Here is a 20899-nt window from a genome sequence, read left to right as displayed (position 1 = left end):
TTATTTTTCTTCATTGCCTCTAAGTCATATCTATTGTGGCTTTTATGTTTTTAACAACATGTTAGATAATTTAAGTAGAAAAAAGTATAGTTTGATTAGGCCATCCATTCAAGGTTAAAACTATTAATATTTTTTTATTTGGCTGCAAAAAAAATCCTAAGCCTAAGAAATAGTTTAAAGATCCTATCACCTGTGGCAAAGTTTTGAAAAGGAATCATTTTCATGAAATAAAAGCATGTTTTCCTAATTTGAGTTTGTATAGTTTTCAGATTGCAAAGGAAAATGAAAGAAGGGGAATAATTCTAAAATGTGGAACTGGTTTACTCAGTAAATGTTTAACCCCAGGTTTGAACGAGGTACTCTCCCAGGCACCGTAAATTGTACATAAGAAACTGGGCCCTGTCTTCAGGAAGTCATGAATTAGGGGGTCAAGAGGATAAGGTTGAAGGGAATAACATCTGTGTAAGCAGAGTACAGTGTGTTAAAGCATTTCTCAAGGAAATAGATATTCTGATGATACTATGTTACAGAACATGCATGTTGTGGAGATTTACACAGGATGCGGACAGAAGGAAAGGGGCATAACCAAAGGAACTTGGAGAGACCAGAGTTAGTGCCCCAGAAACAGTGATGTCTGGCCCATTTTTGGAAGGATAATACAAATTCTCCAGAGTGAGACGATTACTTCAAAGAGAGGGAACCACATATACAGAGGTACAGATGGGTGACAGCATGGCATGTTTGTAGAACATCTATTAAGTAATGATAATAATTTGTCAAAGCTTGAGAAGGCAGAGGCCAAAAAAGTCAAAGGTTTCATTTGTCATTCTAAATAGTTTGACTTTGATTCTGAAATTTATGGAACCATTGAAAGATTTCATATGAGCGACATCGTTCTGACAATAATGTGTAAAGAATGAATTTAGGAGGTTGAAGACAGCTGAACAGACCACGTGGGCTGTTATAGTAATTTGAATGATGAGTGAACAAGGCTCTAAACTCAAGCGGGGCAGTGGAGTGAAGAATATGTGATAAATATTAATGTGGTAAATTAGATAGGGCGTGGCAATCAAATAATTGGGAGAGGTGAGTTGAGAAGAATGGTAGGCTTCTGCCTGGTTAACTGGATGTGTGGCACTGCTGTGCACTAAATAAACAATATAGAGGATGAACGAGTTTGGTTTTATACATGTTAAATGGCTCATACAGATTTAGAAATTAAATGTGAGCCAGAAGACTAGAATTAGGGGTAATTAAAATATAGTTGGTAGTCAAAACCATGGTACATGAAATTGGCCAGCAGAGTGTACAGATTAGAATGAGAAATAAAGGCATCATGGATAAAACCCAGGAAAACATCAACATGTAAGGAGTTGGTGGAAGAAAAGGATTTAAACTAACATGAAAAGGAATGGGCCCTACAGCTGGGCCCATTGATATCAGTAAGCCCCAAAGAGAAATTAGTCTGATTCTGAAATTTATGGAATAAATTTAAAGATTTTATGTGAGTGAAAATTCACCTATCAAACGGTCAGTAGTGTCAGGTGCCAGTAATACAGAGAGTAAGTTGGAATTAGTAACTAGGAAAATATGGTAAGAAATTGGTAAAAACAATTTCAGTTCAATTTCAGTGAACAGAATCCAGATTATTCTAGATTAGATTATTAATAGGAAGGTGAAAACTAGTAGTCTGTTTTAGATTATGTTTTGAGAAGTTTAAATGAAGGGAAGGAAAGAGATCTGATTTAGAAGAAAATAATTTAAGGAGTATTTCTATATTAATGATTGGATCAATATATATATATGCATGTTGAGGGTGAATTAAGAAGGGATCATTGAGTGGAACAATTTTTGTGAGATGTTTTGAGGGAATAGAGCTGGGGGGTAGGGGGCGGGGGTTCACCTTAGGCTGGAGGGAAAAGCCTATAAAAAGATGGGACTGCAAGTAAGTTTCTGTTTGATTTGGAGGTGAAGGAATTTCTGCCTACTTATTGTCTGTAAAGCAGGAAAAAAATCTCATTTTTAAAAGATGTTGATTTTAGTAGCAATTTCTGTATCTTTAAGTGTTTCAAAATGTTAAATTAATGAGTTTCAACCTGAGCTTTGGAGATCTTTAGGAAATCATGGCTCTGAGTTCACTCCATATTCTTGTTTCAGTAATAAAGCTCCATGTTTATCAGTTTTATATGTTTGATATCTACTTTACTTTTTGTTTTTAAGGAAATAATTTTCTGGTGAATTGAAGTTTAAAAATTACTTAGGAAGAAAGAATGCTTTAAAAGAATGATAAGCCTGAACAGAGACTGGAAATAAATGTAGGACTTCAGCAAATGTTCACATAAGAGGAGGCACGAGAGGACATGGTGTACTCACTGTACTATTGTTAATAGTATGTTTAAACTTTATTTTCCAATTATTTGTTACTAGTACATAGAAGCACAATTAATTTTTATATATTGACCTCACATCCACTACCCTTGCTAAATTCATTGTTTTCTAATGGCTTGTGTGTAGATTCTTTTGGATGTTCTGCATAAACAATCATCTGTAAACAATGGCTATTTTAATTTTTGTCTTTTCTATTTGTAATACCTTTAAATTTTTTTCATACATTATAATACTATATAGCACAGGCCAGTACAATGTTGAATACAAACGGTAGCATTCAGTTTTTCACCATTTAGTATGTTAGCTTTAATTTGTTTGCGGATATCTGTTATCAATAAAGGGACTATTTTTTTGTATTCCTAGTGTGCTGTGATTTGTTATCATAAATGGGAGTAGTATTTTGTCATTCATTTTCTTCACTGACTGAAAGATATTATTGTTTTTCTCTTCATGCTTTTAATGGAATTACATTGAATTTTTAACCAATGTTGTGTTCCTGAAATGAATCCTACTTCATTATGATGTATCATCATATATGTGTGTATAAGATCAGATTTCTTTCTTAATGAATAGAAGCCTGATGAAGTGCCCAAGGTTGTGTTCTAAGACCTGAGAGAATTGTTTATCATCCAAATCTGAAGAATGGATGGAATCATGATACCTAGAGAGGAAGAAGAAGGCAAGGACCACAGGAGCAAAAGGCTCAGAGGGAGAGCGAATACAGCATCTGTAGGGACCAGTAGGAAAACCAACTTTGCTGATGTAGAGGGCTCCTGAAAGGGCAAAATAAAAAATAATAGTGGAAATGTTAGCTAGAACTAGGTTATTAGTCCTTGAATGCTGTCTGAGACTACAGAACATTCATCTGAATATTGTCCATCTGTGTCTGAACAACCATCTGTTGGAATATCTATTTGTTGAGATATCTGGTCTGAACATAGGTCTTGCTTGAGTGCTTATGTATCCAGATATCTATGTGTCAAAGTATCCACATATCAGGGTGCCTATCTGCACCCTGATATGTGGATATTTTGTCCATCTGTCTGAATATCTGTTGATCTAAACACACATCCTTCTTTCCGACTGTCTGGCTGAATGTCTGTGTGTTGGAACACCCATGTGTTGGAATGCCCAACTTCTGAAATGTCTCTGTCTGTCTGTAACTCCATCCATTTGTCTGAATACCTGTCTGTCCGAACATCTATCTTAACATCAATGTACCTGATGGTTTAAGAGTCTTACATCATCTGTCTGAAGGTCTGTCCAAATGTCTATGTTAACCTGTCTATCTGTTTGAATATTAGTCTGTCTGACCATCTGTTCATATGTCTAAACATCCATCTGTTGAATCATCCACCTGTGCTAACACCCGTCTGTGGGAATGTCCACTTGGCTTTATACTCATGTGTTGGAAGGCGTATCAGTCCAAATGCCCACCTGTTTGAATGTCTGTCCATCTGTCCACAGGTCTGTTTGTTTGAAAGTTCATCTTTGTCTTTCCAAATGTCCATATGTCCATCTGTTTGTGTGTCCAAATGACAATCCTCCTGAACATGTCTGTCTTTATGTTTGTTCTGCTGTGAACTATGTGTCATAACATACATTTGTTAGAATGCTCATTTTTTGGAGTGTTCATCTGTCCAGATGTCCATCACACTAATGTCTCTATCCCGACATCCATCTTTCTGGACACCTGTCTTTCAGACCATCCATCTGTTGGAACATGTCTGTCTGAACACCTGTTTATCTGTCAATGTCCAACTTTGTGAATGTCTATTCATCTGCCTGAATGCCTGTCTGAACATATGTCTGTCTGAATGGTTCCCATTTGAAAAGTCCATCTGTATAAACATCTGCCCATCTGTCTGAATACCCATGGATCTAAGAGTTCATGTGTTAGAAAGTGTCTGGCACACTCCTGTCTATCAGAACATGTCTGTCTGAATGTCTTCTGAATGTCTAACCATCTGCTTAAAGGTCTGTTTATGTGAATGTCTGAACAACCATCTATCTCCATGAACTTCTGTCCATCTGTCCAGACATCCATCTGAACATGTCTGTCTGTATTAACATCTGTCCATTTGTCTGCACATCTATCTGTCAGAACAACTATTTGCCTGACCATATGTCCATCTGTCTAATCAAGAATTCCTTACCACAAATTATGCAAAAAAGCAACAGCCCAAATTACAACTCTATTGCTAGCAGTCTCTTTTTGGGTTGGTAAACGTGCAGTGTGTTCATTTTCATGATAAATATATGAACTTGGTTTAAAATATCAGAAAATAATGAAAGGTGAACATGACATGGGTTGCTACAAGAATTCCTGCAGCGTGATGTGTTCCCATCTACTCAAAAGTAGTCAGGTAAGAATCATCAAAATTATGTTGCTGAAGAACGAAGCTGGAAGACTTATACTACCAGATAATATTACACACATACAGTCACCTGAGTTATAACAATGGCTACACTGATATGGTGTTATTTACTTTTTTTTTTCAATAAACAACGTTGGGTAACTTGGATTTGGGGGGAAGTTAATCTTGTTTCTGCCTCACACTATATACACAAAAACCAGCTCTGATGTATTGTAGATGTAAATGTGTATGATGAAACAAAGTTTGGCATGGAATACCTTCATGATCACGTGCAAAGATGTCTTAAACAGGACATACAATGTGCAACATAAAAGGTTAAATTGGTACCTGTATTACGTTAAAGTTTAAAACTTCCATGCATCAAAAGACATCATTAATGGAGTAAAAGGGCAAGCTACAAAATGGAAATGTTTGCAGTACATATATTCAACCAAGGACTTATATTCACCATATCATATATAGCTCTCCAACTAATCAGTAAAAAAAAGTCTCATTAGGCTCAATTAGAAAAAGGCTAAAAGACTTGGACACTTTACAGAAGAGGATATTCAAATAGCCATTAAGTTTTTAAATGAGCTTAACTTTATCAGGGAAATGCAAATTAAAATCGCATTTTGTGGGGGTGGGGCAGCTGGCGGCGGCAGAGCTGGGGGCGGGGGAGGTGGGAGGGAGAACCCGCGGCACCTGCGGAAGGAGAGAGCGGGTCGCGCTGGTGGTTCCAACAGTGCCACAGGGCCACCGCCACGGTAGCGGGGCCGGGCAGGCAGAGCCCTCGCCGGGCTCCCATCTCGAATGCGGAGCTCACCGTGCCTGTGGATCCCTCCACTCCCGCCTGCTCGGAGCCCGGCCACCAGGGCATAGGTTACAGGGACCCGGTCGCCTACAGCTACCTGGACTTGGTCAGCTCCAGCCACGTATCCAGGCGGGCCCTCCGCTGGAGAAACGCTCTGCCTGGACAGAGCAAAGCTGAAGGCTTCCAGCCGCACCTCTGCCTTCCTCTCAGGTTTCGCGTGGTGGCCGTGGAGGAGGCGCAGCTGGAGACGCAGTACCCACCGCCGGTGCTCGTCGCCTTCAGCGCCTGCACCACAGTACAGGCGGCCGGGCACCTCTTCACCTAGCTCATCGGCGCGTGCTTCCTGCCCAACATGGGAGTCCGCGAGCAACACCCGCCACCGCCACCGCACCCAGAGCCACCGCAGGAGCGCACGCACCCTGCGCAGAGCGGGCCTGGGCCTTCTCTACCGCTCTCCGCATCCTACTCTTTTGGCCGAGGTCTTGCTGCTCTGCCGCGGGATCGAGTTCTGCATGTGGACGCGCGCCACCAGTCGGGCCCTGCACCCAGCCTCCGCGGCCCCATCGGCTGGCAGGCCACTGTCGTGTCCACCATCGTACTGGGGCTCGTCTTTGTGGTCTTCACCATCCGCTTCTACCGCGGGCTGGTGCGCCACGAAACTGAGCACAGAACCGCGACATCCAGTAGCTGCATAAGCTCCAGCTGCAGCTGGAGGAGCACGAGCGCCGCCTGCAGGTCGTGTGAAGGCGGCTCCCAGGGGCCTGGGAGCAGAACAGAAATAGCGCGCGTCTGCGGCAAGTTCAAAGCTGCAAGTTGCTCACGAGACTGCCTAGACACTGCCAGATAATTCAAGATCAACGGATCATTCCTGTTTTACTGCTGTGAAACCTGGATCATTTCCCCTCAGAAGATGGAAATCTTTAGATCAGCAGAGTTAAACGACTCTGTTGCTAAGAGCTTCGGGCAAAGAAAGGCCGAGTCCTTGGCCCTGGGGACTTCCTGGAACAGGAGACAGGGCTCGAGCCCTGTGGTCCCCTCAGAGATGTGGAACCAGCGGCCAGTGGCCAGCGGTGCAGGGAGCCTGCGGATGCAGGAGAGTCAGGATAGGGCGCGGAGTTCAGAGGAGCGCTGGAGACACCTGAGGTGGCACACCTGATGGTACCAGCCTGTTGTAATTAGACGGAGACCATGCCGCTTAGATGGGGCACAGGATTACACCTGGGTCTGGTGCTTCCCTATCCTGCCCTGCAGTGAGAGGGGCGGCCTGGCTTGTGGGGAAGGCGGAAGCCTGAGGTACATGTCCGCCCAGCAGGTGTGGCTGGTACCCCAGGAGGCCGTAGACTTGTCTGGGCCTGGAGGAGGCTCCCAAGGGTGGAGGCCTGCCTGGCAGGTCCGGGAGGCATGTGTGTGGGCATCCCGTGTCAGATGCTGTGAACTGAGGGGCGCTCTGAAGCTCACGGGCTCAAATTTTTTCTTCCCAGACAACCTGGGGCCCTGGACACACTGACCCGGTGAGGCCACCAGGTTGAGAAGGGCCCACAGTCCAGAGGCCTCCATCTCTTGCCCCAGAATGCCCTCTAAGCCTGAGTCGGCTGCCCTTCCGGGCTGTAGCGACAGAAGGCCAGGGGCACTTGCTTGTGTGGCAGAGCCCGCCCATCTACCTGCTGCAGGAGGGCCAGCCTCGCGGACTTCCTGTCTAGACAAGGTCGTGGACCTGGCCTGGTGCGTAGGTGGTGGCACCAAGGGCAAGCTCAAGCCAAATGTAGGTCCTGCTTATGATGTGGAACAACTACAGGAAGGTGGGCCCTCACAGAGTGCTCCCCTCATGAGCAGAGCCTTCCTGGTGCTCATGAAACGTACATCTGCCATGCTTGTGGCCCTTGTGAAGTGGAATACAGTCACCATTTAATGCCTGATCAGAAGTTTCAAAACTCAAGTGTTTCTATTTTAGAAACTGCAGAGACAGAATGTATTTTAGTCTCCCAGGAAGGTGTATAGAGAACAAAGCCACATAAACCTGAGTGGATGGAGGCTTGTCTGCAGTACCTACCTGTCTTGTGCTGGTTAATTCATGATGCAGGATGCTGTGTGGGTCACGTGTGGTATATGCAGATTTTTAAAACAATTACCCTGGATTGAACCGAATAAAAAAGGCATGAATCGCTTTTAAAAAAATCACAGTGCCATAGGATATGTGAAACTATCATCTGACTATATACATCGAAACATATCAGATTGCTAAACTGAAATTCTGAGACTGTTGGTCAAAAGGTACAAAGTTTCAGTTCTGCAAGATGAATGAGCTCTGGGGGTCTAATGTACAGCAAGGTGACTACAGTTAGCAATACTGTCTTGTATGCTTGCAATACAATAAGACAGCACATCTTAATTGTTCTCATTAAAAAATGGTAAGTGTAGCAAACAACCTATCAGAATAGTTAAGATTAATAAGCACATGTTTTTAAGTATTGGTGAGCATTTTGACTAACAAGAACGCTCATACACTGGTGGTGGAAGTATCAATTGCTACATCCACTTTGGGAACTATATGGCAGTATCTACTAAAAACCTGAATATGTGCGTAGCTGGGACCCAGCCATTACACTCCTGAATATACATCTAATAGAAACATTCTTATATATTCACCTAAAAACATAAGCAATAATGCTCCCAATATTTCTATTTATAATGGCTCCAAATCCAAAACTCCCCAATAGACATCAAATGGTACAGTATTAGTGAAATGTCTGCATTAAGATACAATCGGAATAATTATTGCTACATAGAAACACATGAATGAATTTCTCAGAAGGAATGGTGAATGAAAGAAGTCAGACATAAACAGTATATACAAGGTAATTTCAGTTATGTGGTGTTTACAAAGAAGCAAAATTAATCTTTGGTATCAGAAGCCAGGATAATGGTTACTGCTACAAAAAAATTATTCAGACACTTCTTAAAATAGCAAGAGAAACTTTATTTCAGACTACTGCAATGGGAGTATTACAATAGTGGAAAGAGATTTAAATATGCCAAACACAGCTGGAGATTTATAGCTAAGGAGAGGGTGTCAATGGGTGGGAAATTACTAAAAGGTGACATTGGGGTAGGGTGGTTTTTGATAAACCGACCTATTGAGATTCTTGCTAAAGGCTGGGAAGACGTGTACATCAAAAGCAATAAGGAACTTGAGCAGACATCAAAGTTGATCAAATATCAAGGGTGAGGGAAGACAGCAGGATTCTTTGCCAAGATTGGGCTGGACAAGTCAAATAAAGGACAGCGGTCAAGGCTGAAACCTTGATAACAAGAGGGCTCAGAGGAACTTGACTAAAGTTTGATTGAAAGTCTTTGTCTTTATTCTTTTACAATATATAGTATTCAAAACAGCCTAGTGTTGTCATAAACACAGAAACATAGATCAACGGAATGGAATAGAGAGCCCAGAAATAAACCTATACTTATATGGTCAATTAATTTGTGACAAAGGATCAAGAATATACAATGGGGAAAACGTGGTCTCTTCAATAAATGGTGTTGGATTTCTTCAGGTACATACTGAAAAGATATATGAACCCCTATGTTCAATGCAGCATTATTTACAATAGCCAACATATGAAAGAAATCTAAGTGCCTATCAATAGATGATTTGATAAAGAAGATGTGGTACATATCTACAATGGAATATTACTCGGCCATAAAAAAATGAAATCTTAACCATTTTGCTTTTAAACCCTTCCCAAATTGTTTTGGCTATTTAGCAAGAAGCTGCAAATTTTGCAGGCACCTGAGATACCTCTTGTGAGCAAATGGCCTAGTTACTCCACTGCTAATGCCCAACTACAGAAGTCTCACTGAGGGACTAGATGGACCTGGAGCAGGAAGCCAAACCACTTTAGCACTGACGTGGACAAACTAACCTGATAGATCATCAATGCTGTCTGTTGACAGGTTTTGATCAGAAGGGTGATAATGTCAACCCCAAGAAAGAATATACCTGCTAAGAAAGACTACTTGTGCTTAGTGAGGCCCCAATTCATAACCAGAATCTAGAAGCCATTGTTTATAAGGCTTCTCACATGCACTTTTCATATTTCTACTAATAAAACTTAGAATTTCCCTGTCCAATTGGAGTTTCACAGCTATACTCTTATTTGCATCTTTACCACCAATCAGAACAGCTCCACAACCAATGAGAATGTGTGGCCATGGCCAGTCAGGACAGTGCAATTTGGACCAATCAAATTGTATGGATTTGGAGTCCTCATTTGCATAGAAGTGGAATAATCAGGGACCAGTTGCTGGAACTTCTCTTTGTCTTAGTGGAGTGAACTTTTGGCTGCATTTCCCAGGCTTGAGCGCAGTACTTGGGCTGCTTCACTTGAGCTGTTTCACTTAAATAAAGTCTCTCCCTTCAGATTGGGGACTCCTAGTGGTATTTAATTGGTGGAAGTGACGTTTTGTTGACATTTTAAAGCTTCAACCTCCTACCATGTGGCTGGCCTCTGTCTTACTTCCTTCTTCCCTCTCTTTTCTCCAGAGACTAGCTATCTATCTACATTTGTACTATCCTGGGGGAAAAGAAATTGCCTATAATGTTGATTGCAAAAGGAGGTCTAAAGATATGTCTCAAACAGTTTTCGCTTGTCTTCTTTATCCTTTTTGTTTTAGTCCCACTCACCACCTCAGTCCCTATTCCAGAAGTATCTGGTATTATCACTGTTGTACTTATGAGATTTCTGGAATATAAGATCACATTGGCTCTCAGCTTTCCTTACATGTATCTGGGAATTTGGCATTTTTAAAGTTTGCGGAGAAAATAACATCCATCTACTTTCCAGGTCCAAAATGTTGTTGCTGGTGTGTCCTTACCTGTTTTTTCCTGACCTTGTGAGTCGACTTTTCAAATAATTCCTTACATTTGGTTCTACTGGGTTTTGGAAGGGAACAAAATTTAATATGTTATTAAAGGAAAAAATATCCTACCTGTTAAGGAAAAAGTTCATGACACTTGTTACAAAACTGTAGGTGGATGATGGAAGATGAGGAACCAGATAGCGAGGGTGATCAGACATGGAGGATGTGGGATTCTGGCTAAAACAGCTTAGCAGAATTCTTGCTAAAATTGTACAATGTAGAAATAAACCCAGGAATCTGAAAGTCAAGGCCTAGCTGAATAAGAGCTCGGAGTAACCTGATTAGAGTTTGGTGAAGGAGAGAATCTGTCAGTGTGAACAGACCAATCTCTAAATATTCCCTTTACCTACAATTTTTTTAAGTTTCTGGTCTTTTAAAAAATGTTTAATTGCATCATTGCTAAAGAGTGTGATCTTTATGATACCAATTCTTTGAAATGTATTGAGACCGCTTTATAGCCTAGCATGAGGTAATTTTTTAATTACCTTCTATATCTCTAGTAATATTTTTTGCCATAACTATTTAAAAATCTAAATGTAGCTATAGTAATTTCTATGGTTAATATTTTCCAGGTTTATCTTTTTCCAATTATTTACTTTCAAGATTTGTGTTTTCTTATGTTTTAGCATATAGCTAAATTTTTAAAAACCTATTCTGAGAGTATTTTTGTTTTATGTAGAAAGTTCAATCCATGTTTATATGTAGTAATTCCTGACAGACTGATTAATTGCTGCCATTTTCTTATGTACTTGCTGTTTATCTGAATTTTTCTGTTTCTGGGTTGTTGGTTTTTTTGTCTGTTTATTAATTTGTTTCCTTCTCCCTCTCCCCTGCACCACATTCTGCCTAGTTGTTTGGACATTGTACATCCTATGTTGTGAGTTTTATTAGGAATGTTTCCAACCCCAGAACAGGTATGATGATTATGTTCATGTTATTTCTAATGTAAGAATGCCCTTGTAATCCTGGAGAAATTGGTTCAAGCTATCTGTCTTAGTGCAGTGATAGATATTTTTAACTTTGTTTGGTGTTATCTGGATTACTTTAACTCGAGTAAATGAATTATGAAGATTTTCATACTTTTCAATAGTTTGAAATAGTTCAGACGTCTCTCAAAGAGAAACGGAGCTGGGCGCTAAAGGCAGTAAAAACATCTTTTATTCATTATTACTGCCATAGCGGAGAAAGGCTTAAGTAGAACTGTACTCAACTCCCAATACAGAAGATGGCTGGGGTTTTACAGCAAAAAAGCAGATTCAGAGGTTCAGTTGATGGAAAATTACCAAAAACAGAGAGCAAGTTTGGGGGATTCTTGCTAAACTTAATGTAGGGAGGAGAAAAGAGAAGTAAATGTTAAATCAAGCTACATTCAGAGACTGTAATATGCTGATCATCCCTTCAGCCAGGCCACAAGGACACCTGCAGGTGAAGGAGAAACAGGAAAAACAGCCTTTAAGTGGCTGCCCTACACAAAATAAAATTGCTCATTCCCTATGGCTAAAACCATGGAGAACCTAAGGATAAAAGGCTTGAAACTCCCAGCAGGCCTTTCATGCTACATAATTTTACCTTTTTCACATTACATACTTTTCCCCTTCCCCTTCCTCACTGTATGTTCATATCAAAAGAAACGGATAAACAAAGTCTTTAAACTATAACTCACAGGAACTAAAGAATGACATATAAACTGGATTCCCCAAACACTGGGGGACACTCTCAGTGCCTTTACTCTCACGGTCCTGTCTCTCGCTATTTTCTCTGTCCCTCTGAGTCTCTCTTAGGCTCTCTCACTCCCTACCTCTGAGAAGAGACCACACTCTGTGGAGTGTTACCTCTTCTCCATTAAACTTTCCTTTTGACTCTAACTTTGGTGTGCGTGTTGAATTTTTTCTACACTCTCCACCAAATAACCTTCTTCTTTCAGTGCAGGGCTTTGTTTCCCCCAACTCCAGGGAATTTGCCCTGTCCTGCATCAAAGCAGCCTAAGAGGATTCTTGCTAAAGGATTTAAACATCAAGAGTAGGGGGGTAGGAATTTGATCAGCTATTAAGAATGGAGTTGCTACCTAAACTGATTTAGCAGGATCCTTGCTAAAACTGGGCTCCACAGGCCAACGATGGGGCTCAGGAACCATGCCTAGAAGAAAAAAGGGCTCAGAGGAACCTCTCTGAAGTTCGGTCATGGGTGGATTATTGTCATAGGAATAGAAAGCGGCAGAGGAAACTAGCAGTTATTTTTAGAAAACCGAATATTACAATCTAAGCTACCATGTCGGTCCGCCCCAAATGTCATGTACTTCTCCAAGTTCTAGCAGCAGATCCAGCTGAAACGAACAACTCTGGCCATATATTTAATTGGAGATTTTGTTCTCATACTATGCAGTGATAATTTTGAAGCCCATAGAGCAGCACCTGACGCCGAGCTAGGGCTGGGGGGTACCGTAACCACCACTCATGGAGTGCCTGCTGTGTATCCAGTATGTTACCACCTCGTCTAATACTAGAATGACAACTTTGCAAGGGATTCTTCTGGGTTCCCTTTACTTCAGAGGAGGAAAGTGAGACTTTGCCAAGGCTGCCTGCCCCGTTTCCCCTCCCCACGGGGCACTGACAGGATCTAAGGAGGGGCTTCTTTAGGACAGCCGGGGTAAGGTATCCGCGCCGACCGCAGCGGCTTTGGCAAGCTGCAACCCAACCTAGAAGAGCGGTTGAGGGAGCCACCTCTGACCCACGGCTGGAACCGCGTCTCCCAGTAGTCGGCCTGCGCCTGCGCACCCCAACGTCCACGCCGCGTCCCCGCGGCCTTGTGGGAAATGTAGTCTGGCTTCTCCAGGAGGCAGCGGGCGGGGCTGCGTCCGCACCGGCTGCTTCTGTTCGTGCTGGGCGAGGGTAAGTGCGGGACCGCGGCAGCGGTGGCGGCGCGCGCCGGGCCCGGCGGGTGGGCGGGCGCCGGGCGGAGGCTCGGGCACGACGAACCCTGGACGGCCGCGTGAGGCGAAGTCGGCGGCGGGTGGGATCGGGCCGCGTTTTCCGGGCCCCTGCGCCGCTCCGGGCCGCCTGTCCCAGGTGCACCTTTCTTCGCCCCAGGCGCCGGGCCAGGGTGAACATCCAGAGCTGAGAGTCGCTGCACCGCCCTTCCACTCCGTGTCCCAGGAGAGTCGGGGGTGGGGCGGGGCGGAGGTGACGCGGTAGCCCGGGTCCGAGGTGCAGTGAAAGACCCTGGGTTCCTCCCTGCCGCCGGCTTTCGCCAGAACCTGCTCGGCTGTCTTGGGGGATGCTGGGCCAGCTGTGGGGTCTCCGGGCTCCAGCACGTGCCCTTTGTGTAAACCGCACATCGGTGCGCGCCCTCTGCGTTTGCCGATTCCTAGGGGCGCTGGCGGGGGTTCCCTTTGATCCATCTCTCCGTAAGGATGGAGAGGTCAGCCCTGTGCAGGTTTTCTGCTTTGGGGAGTCTTTTTTTTTCTCTCTCTCTCTTTTCTTTTTCTTTTTTTTTTCTTTTCAAGCAAGGTTTTTCTCTTACCAAAAAGTTCACTATTGGATAACTAAAAAATTCAGAGGAGCAAAAAGGAAAAAAAAAGTCATTTGAGAACTTATCGGCGAGTATATGTGTCTGAACATAGAAACTTTTTGTTCTTAAGGGTGGATATTAGTATCTTTTATTTGTTTTAAAAAATGAATTACAAAATACATTTGGTAAGGGGTTTAAAGTGCGTAAATCTTAAGCTCCATGACTTTTTTAGTTTTATCTGTACGAGTATCACTCAATCAACATGGAGAATAAACTTTTATAAAAAATGTAATATTTTGCAAACATCTACTTATACCAGTTTTTAAAAATAGCCAAGTTATTTTAGTGAGTGATGAAAAGTATGTCTGTGCCATATTTAATCCTTTAGGCATTTATGTTCTTTTTTCAATGTTATGAACAATATAGGTCTCCTGGCTACATATATGTTTGCATTGTCTCATTCTGTAAATCTCTTCAAATGAAATTTCTGGATCCTCCTATGAGGCTTTTAATACCTCCTGTCTTACTCTCTCCATAAAAGTAGTAGCTTATAAACATTTGCAATGTAAGGAAGCCTGGTTGACCTGCACCAAGCCTGAGTGTTAACTATTTTCTAACTTTCTTAGAGATGAAAATGATAGAGCTGTTTAAATTTATATTTTAAATACTAATGAATATTTTTATGCAATTCGAGTTTTGTTTTTAAATCTTCTATCTGATACACAAGTGTTTCCTTTCTGTGGAGAAATGTCATATTTCCACATGGTCAGACATGAAGACCTTCCCTTCATGTTCAGATCTTTAGCATCATTGTTAGGCTTTCTGTTACATTATGATCACAAAAATGTTCATCCACATTTTCTTCTAGTACTTTAGTTTCATGTTATCTGCAAAGTTTTATTTTCCAAGTGGTAAGCCCTTGTTCCAAGTTATTGAATAATTCATCTTCTCTTCACAGATGTGAAATGTACTTTTATTGTATTCTGAATTCTTAATATATAAATGTTTTTCTGAACCATTTGTGTTGGCAGGATTTTAATTTGTTCCATTAACTCTTTCCCCTGTTAGAATAGAACACCCGTGAGAGGAGAGAGTTTATCTGTTTTGTTTGCAGCTGTGTTCACTCCCACCCACAGGATTGATGCCTGGTACACAGGAGGTGTCAACAGTATATCTGGTGAATGCATGATTCTGCCCTTCATGCTTCACCATCATAGCTTCATAACAGTTGGTGAGCAAGTTTTTGCTCATCTCTAGTCCCTTTCAAAAATTTCCTGGCTGTTATACAACACAATTAACTTTAAAAAACCATCTTTTCTGTAATTAACTTTAAAATATTACTTTGGTATAACTTGAGAATGTGTTAAGTTTATAAATTCATTTCAAAGAAGTGAGAATTTAGGATGTTATTGTGACATCCTATCCAGGAATATGGTATGTCTCTCTGTTCATCTTTCTTTACATATCTAAATAAACTTACTAAAATAAACTTCATAAATAAAAATCAGAGTTTCTTCATGTTGATACTGTACCCTTCTTATTTGGTTTATCCATAGGAATTTGTTTTTTGTTGTTGCTGTAGTTGCTTTTCTCATGGCTTCTTTCTTTCTCTCAGCTCTGCCTCTTCTTCCTGCCCACCCCCGGGAAGAACTCCACAGGAAGGAAGGAGCAGGCAATGGCTGCTGGGCCTCTCCCATTGGGAGCTCAGGTGAGCTCATTTTCCACTCATTTTTCAATCTCAAACTCGTCGCTCACTCTGTACTCTGATATTATGTGTGGGTTTCACTGAAGAGGACAGGGCTCTTGAGATCTCTGAATATTGGCTATTTTCCACAAAGCTCCCCTCAGTGTCCCTCAACTCTGTTCTCAGTGGCCACTTCCTCATTCAGCTCCTGGTGCTGTTCAAGGGTCAGAAAAGGAAAAACAATCATGTGGAGATGGTCCTGGTGCTTACAGGGCTGTGGACTCTAGGGCAGCAGAAAAGGTCACATCTCTACAAGATGCTGTTATGATGACTGCATGTGAGTCTGATGATAATAACAGGTAGGATAGGTGCCCAGAGTGTCAGTGTTCCAAGACCTGGAGAAGGGGAAGATCAGCAGGGCAGCCAGGGGAAGCAGGGCTGAGTAGGGATTATGGGAGGGGATGCTGAAATGGATTCAAGGTGTCCCCAAGTTAAAACCCCAACTTTACCATTTAAGAGCTGCGTTGCCTTGGCCAAGTGACTGGACCTCCCTGAAGCATCAGTCCCTCAGGCTGATGACAGAAATAACAAGAGGAACTGAGCGTTTGCCACATCCTTGACACTAAGAATTTCACATGGCTTATTTCATTTAATAATACCTACTTCATAGGTTTGTTGGAAAGTGCAAATGACATGGTGTAAGTAAAACTTGCCCAGCATTGTTCTTGGGAGGTTGAAGGCATGATGCCAGCCAAGAGCTTGGGATGTAGAGTTTAGTAGCATTGACTGGTAGTGAGAGGGAATCAGATACAAAGTGTGGGATCAGGTGCCAGGAAGGAGGAGTTTATGTTTGGTGAGGTGGCAGGCATTGGGGTGGAGGAGGAGTTGGAAGAATTTGGGGGGGTTGGCATGAGCAGAGTTTTTCTAGGAAGAAGCAGTGGCCATCAGCTAGAGGACATCACGAAGCGAAAATACTGAATGAGGAATCTAGGGTTTTTTTTGGCCCCAATTGCTTTAAAATGGAACCTGCTAGTTTTTACTAGAAGCTGGAATTGGTCCTTCTCTGGAGAAGGAAATAGATATCAGGGAGACTTGGTGCAGGAGACCTCAAGTTATGTTTTGCCTTACATTTTTCTTTGTCGGGTTAGGCTTACTTAACCTTGTCTGCAGTCCCGAAGGGCTCGTGGTGTGTTCTCTATTCATTAGATCATGTGTTAGGCTTCTCTTAAATATGTCACTTGTTTGTTTATCAAAGGTGCCAGTTTTAAGGAGGCTTCATGAAGACAAGAATTAACTGTTGGCGATTTCTTTGTGTACTACTTTCTCTCCTCGATATTGTCAAGCTCAGTTATAAAAGGCAGCATAAGTCACAAGAATAGTTATTAGAGGAAGGGAGTTTCTAGAAGAGGGGAAGGTATAAAGGGGAGAAGTTATAAGATTTTGATTGATGGAGGTTGTGGTTTGGCTGTCAGTGACCTTGATTTTATTTTATTTAGTGAAAAAAGTGTTAAGTTGTAAAATCAGCTTTTTTAAAAATAACCCACTTTGTTTATAATTTATTGAGTTTTGGCAAATTTATGCACCAACATAACCACCACCCCGGCAAAGCTATAGGACATTTTCATCACCAGAAGTTGTCCTCATCCTCTTTCGTCCATGTTCCCCGTCCCCAGCAACCACTTATTTAATTTCTGCATATTTCAGTATATGTAGCCTAAAAACCAAACCCTGTTCTACATAACCAAAATACAGTTATCAAAATGATGAAACTTACATCGATACTGTACCAAATTACAAATCTTAGTCATATTTTGCCACAATTGTCCTTTATCTGGACAGGATCTAATCCATATCACAACTGACATTTAGCTGTCATGTCTCCTGAGTCTCCCCTAGTCTGGAACAGTTTCGCAGCTTTGTCGTTGATGATGTTTTGAAGAGTATGGTGATTGATTTGGGACACGTCAGTGCAGCGTTAGAGCTGTTTCTTTTTTTCATCTTTCCTCTTATTTTCATCTTTCCTGTGTTGGCCAGTGATGTGACTATGACTTGTATTTGCCTCTAAATTTTATCTTCTTTTTCTGCATATAAATATTGGGCATATAGTTATCAAAAACATTTAAGGCTATAAGATATACTCCCTGGTCTCAAATCCTCAAAAATAAGTATGAATGTACATTCTTCTAGCCTTTTTAAATACCTTTCTTACATCTTTTACCCACTTTTATATTGGGTTGTTTATATATAAAAGAAGCCTTTTATATAATGTGGATATTAATCCTTTGCCATAAATTGCCAATATTGTTTCCTGTCATTTTCCTTTTCAGTTTGTGTATAACATCTGCTACAAATACGTTTTGAAGTTTTATTCAGTTAACTTTTCCTTTGTTTGGTTTTGGAATCATGCTGTGAGTTTCTTTCTGTACCCTAAGATTATATATAAATATTTTTCTACATTTTCTACTACTTTTGTCCTTTTAAATTTACATCCTAGCTGTCTGGAATTTCTGGTGTATAATGTGAGGTTGGAATTTAACTTTCTTCTACATAGTGTCTTGAGGCGTTTCATCGCCCATCCATTCATTGAACAGATATTTAGCACCTGCCTACCGTGTGCTAAAGTGTGTTCTGGATGCTTGGGAGACAGCAGAGAATGAGACAGGTAAGGTCTCTCTCTTCTCCATCTTATCTTCTGGAACAGGGGAGGGAGGACAGCAGTGTAGAGGAAACGTTACTGAAGACACTGCTGAGTGCTGCGATGGCCACATGGCAGCGGGGCAGGGGGTAGCATGGTTCGCCAGGTGGAGCCGGAGTGGCACCCATTTCTGCTGTAGTGTCACTATACTGTTTGTTGTTCAGAATTTATTTTGTTATTTCGTAACGCAAATACTCCCTTTGGTTTTCTTTTCAAAATTTTGGTAACTGTACTGTTTTTATACATTTATCCTTATAGTTGAATTTTATTAACTATCAAGTTTTATTGACTTTATCAAGTTCCAACAGTAACAATTAGAAAGAAAACCATGCAATTCTGATTTGAAGTCTGTTAAATCTGTATCAATTTGAGGAATACCGCCCTCTCTACCATTTTTATTCTTCCTGTGAGAAAGAAAGTTACCCTTCGTTTTATTCAGATTTCATTATGGCTTTTGTTAACTTTGATCATGAGAATCTTGCATTTTCCTATTAGGTGTATTCTGTGGTTTTATTTATTTCTTTTTATTGCAGTTGTGATTGTGATTTAACCATGATTGTGATTTTATAAAAAAACAAAAATCGGATTACTAAGAATTCTATCTGAAGATATTTTGCTGCTGTGGTGTCTTAAACTTCATCATGATCTTATCTTTATAAATTATACTTTCATCATTTAAAATATTCCTATTTATTTCATTGGCTATCTCACCTTTTCAAAGAATAACAGTATCAAAAGACCTGTATTTTAGGTTTAAGAAAACCCCTCCATGAATGAGATAACTCATGTGGCTGCTTTTTCCCAGCAGCCTGAGTTACCTGTGCTCACTCTGGCACTGGGGAGAAAAATGGCTTAAGGGATAACAACAAATACATTTTACAATGATATCCTTAAGTTTTACCTTACGTTTTACCTTAGCCTTTTAAAATGCTATTCTGTACTGATAATGCTCAGTGCCTCACAAGCTCGCAGCCAGCACAGGGATCCACAGCACATCCCGTAATAAGAGACAAACTTGAGGCTCGCACAAGGGCTCTATATGGAAGGGGATGAGAATCCATGGGGACCAGCATGTGGCCCGTTCGATCCTGAATTTGGACTTTTAATTTTGCCCAATATACTATCAAGGCAATTTGTTCGGAAAAAAAAAAAACACAGATTAATTTTTGGAAGGAGAACGTCATATTTCTGATCTGTATCTTCTTTCATAAAGAAGGGGTTTATGTTTTGTTTCCACATACATTTTACCCAGTCTGATGTTTCTCTGCTCTTCTCCCTGCTTTCTTCTCATTTGCAATTGCCTGCTATATCTTTTCTCTATCCTGTTTTTTAAACTTTGGTTTATGTTTTAGATACATTTCTTATTTGTGCCACATAACTGGATTTTAAACCAATTTTAGAGTTTTTGTCTTTTAATAAAGTTAACCCGTTTATGTTAATTGTTATACATATATTATGTCTTTTTCTGGTTATTTAATGATCTATGGTTATTATGCTTTCTTGTTCCATTTTCTTAACAACAAAAAGCTTAGGCTGTAATAAAAAATAAAAGGCATTTATTTGAGCAAAGGAGGGATTGCAATCCAGGGCACACATTCAGGGAGCAATCTAGACTATGCATTGAAGGGAACCAAGAAAGGGAGGGTTTATGAAGGGCAAAACCAGAGGAGCCGTTCTCATTAAGGTCCTCCGTGTAGATGAGCGATCCCCAACCCTTTTTGGCACCAGGGACCAGTGCTCTTATGAGAATCTGATGCCTGATCTGAGGTGGAGCTGAGGCAGTGATGCTGGTGCTAGGGAGTGGCTGAAATACAGATGAAGCTTTAATTGCTCGCCCACTGCTTACCTCCTGTTATGTGGCCCGGTTCCTAACAGGCCACAGATGGTACCGGTCTGTGCATGACCCAGGGGTTGGGGACCCCTGATGTAGGTAAATGATGTCGGCTGGGTCAGTTGGGATTGGTTAGGCCCATTACGTAAATGGAGTGTGCTGGTTGTGGAAATAGGTCAGTTCCTTTCAAGGTGAAGAATACAGATCTGGTCACCATGATGAGGCCACATGTTCCTGCAGCAATCATGGATCCAGGATGTGTGTGGTCGGCCTTGTGCTGAGTGTAGCAGCAGCTCAGCAACTTAACCACAGCTCCAAGAACAGACATGAGCCGTGCACAGGCCCCTCAGTGGCCTCCAACTCCATTTTAAGTTACTCTTAGCAGTGCTTATTCCATTTTATTTTCTTCTTATCACTTTCCTCTCCTTTCTTTGCATTTGTTAAACTAATGATTTTTCTTGGTTCCTTTTTTCCTTTCATAAAATGGAAATTCTGCTATGTATTTATATCCTACTAGTAGCTACCTTTACTTTTCTTGATAATTGTGATTTTTAACAAGTTTTTGTTATTTTGATGTATTGCTTAGATAAATATTAGTAGCAAATAATGAGGTAGAAAGTAAGAATGAAGTTCGTGCCTCAATATTGACACTTTTCTGGCATTTATAGCCAGTAGGATGTAAAATAGACTAATTCTCTTTCTTCTG

General features: G+C 41.3%; 1 protein-coding gene and 1 pseudogene across 10 annotated transcripts in view; both read left to right on the top strand.

Annotated features, from left to right (window-relative positions):
• The first annotated feature begins 1336 nt into the window (after positions 1 to 1336).
• LOC120616673 (protein orai-2-like) lies at positions 1337 to 6303 on the top strand (annotated as a pseudogene).
• Positions 6304 to 13242: 6939 nt separating this feature from the next.
• Positions 13243 to 20899, top strand: part of LOC120616633 (zinc finger protein 2 homolog) — a 51229-nt gene continuing 43572 nt past the window's right edge. For 2 of the 10 annotated variants that reach the window (XM_039880281.1, XM_039880277.1), the window contains exons 1-3: positions 13321 to 13364; positions 15599 to 15691; positions 18219 to 18329. Coding sequence is in view for 9 of the 10 variants with exons in the window: in XM_039880277.1 (XP_039736211.1) it covers positions 18300 to 18329 (30 nt within the window). In the remaining variant the exon portion in view is untranslated. Of the gene's footprint in view, positions 13365 to 13399; positions 13542 to 13592; positions 13894 to 14016; positions 15215 to 15598; positions 15692 to 18218; positions 18330 to 20899 lie in introns of those variants that run through there. The other 8 variants (XM_039880278.1, XM_039880279.1, XM_039880274.1 and 5 more) reach the window with 8 other exon arrangements.

Source organism: Pteropus medius, unplaced genomic scaffold (genome assembly GCF_902729225.1).
Source record: "Pteropus medius unplaced genomic scaffold, Ma_sr-lr_union100, whole genome shotgun sequence".
NCBI lineage: Eukaryota > Metazoa > Chordata > Mammalia > Chiroptera > Pteropodidae > Pteropus > Pteropus medius.
This window is presented reverse-complemented; position numbering and strand designations above follow the sequence as displayed.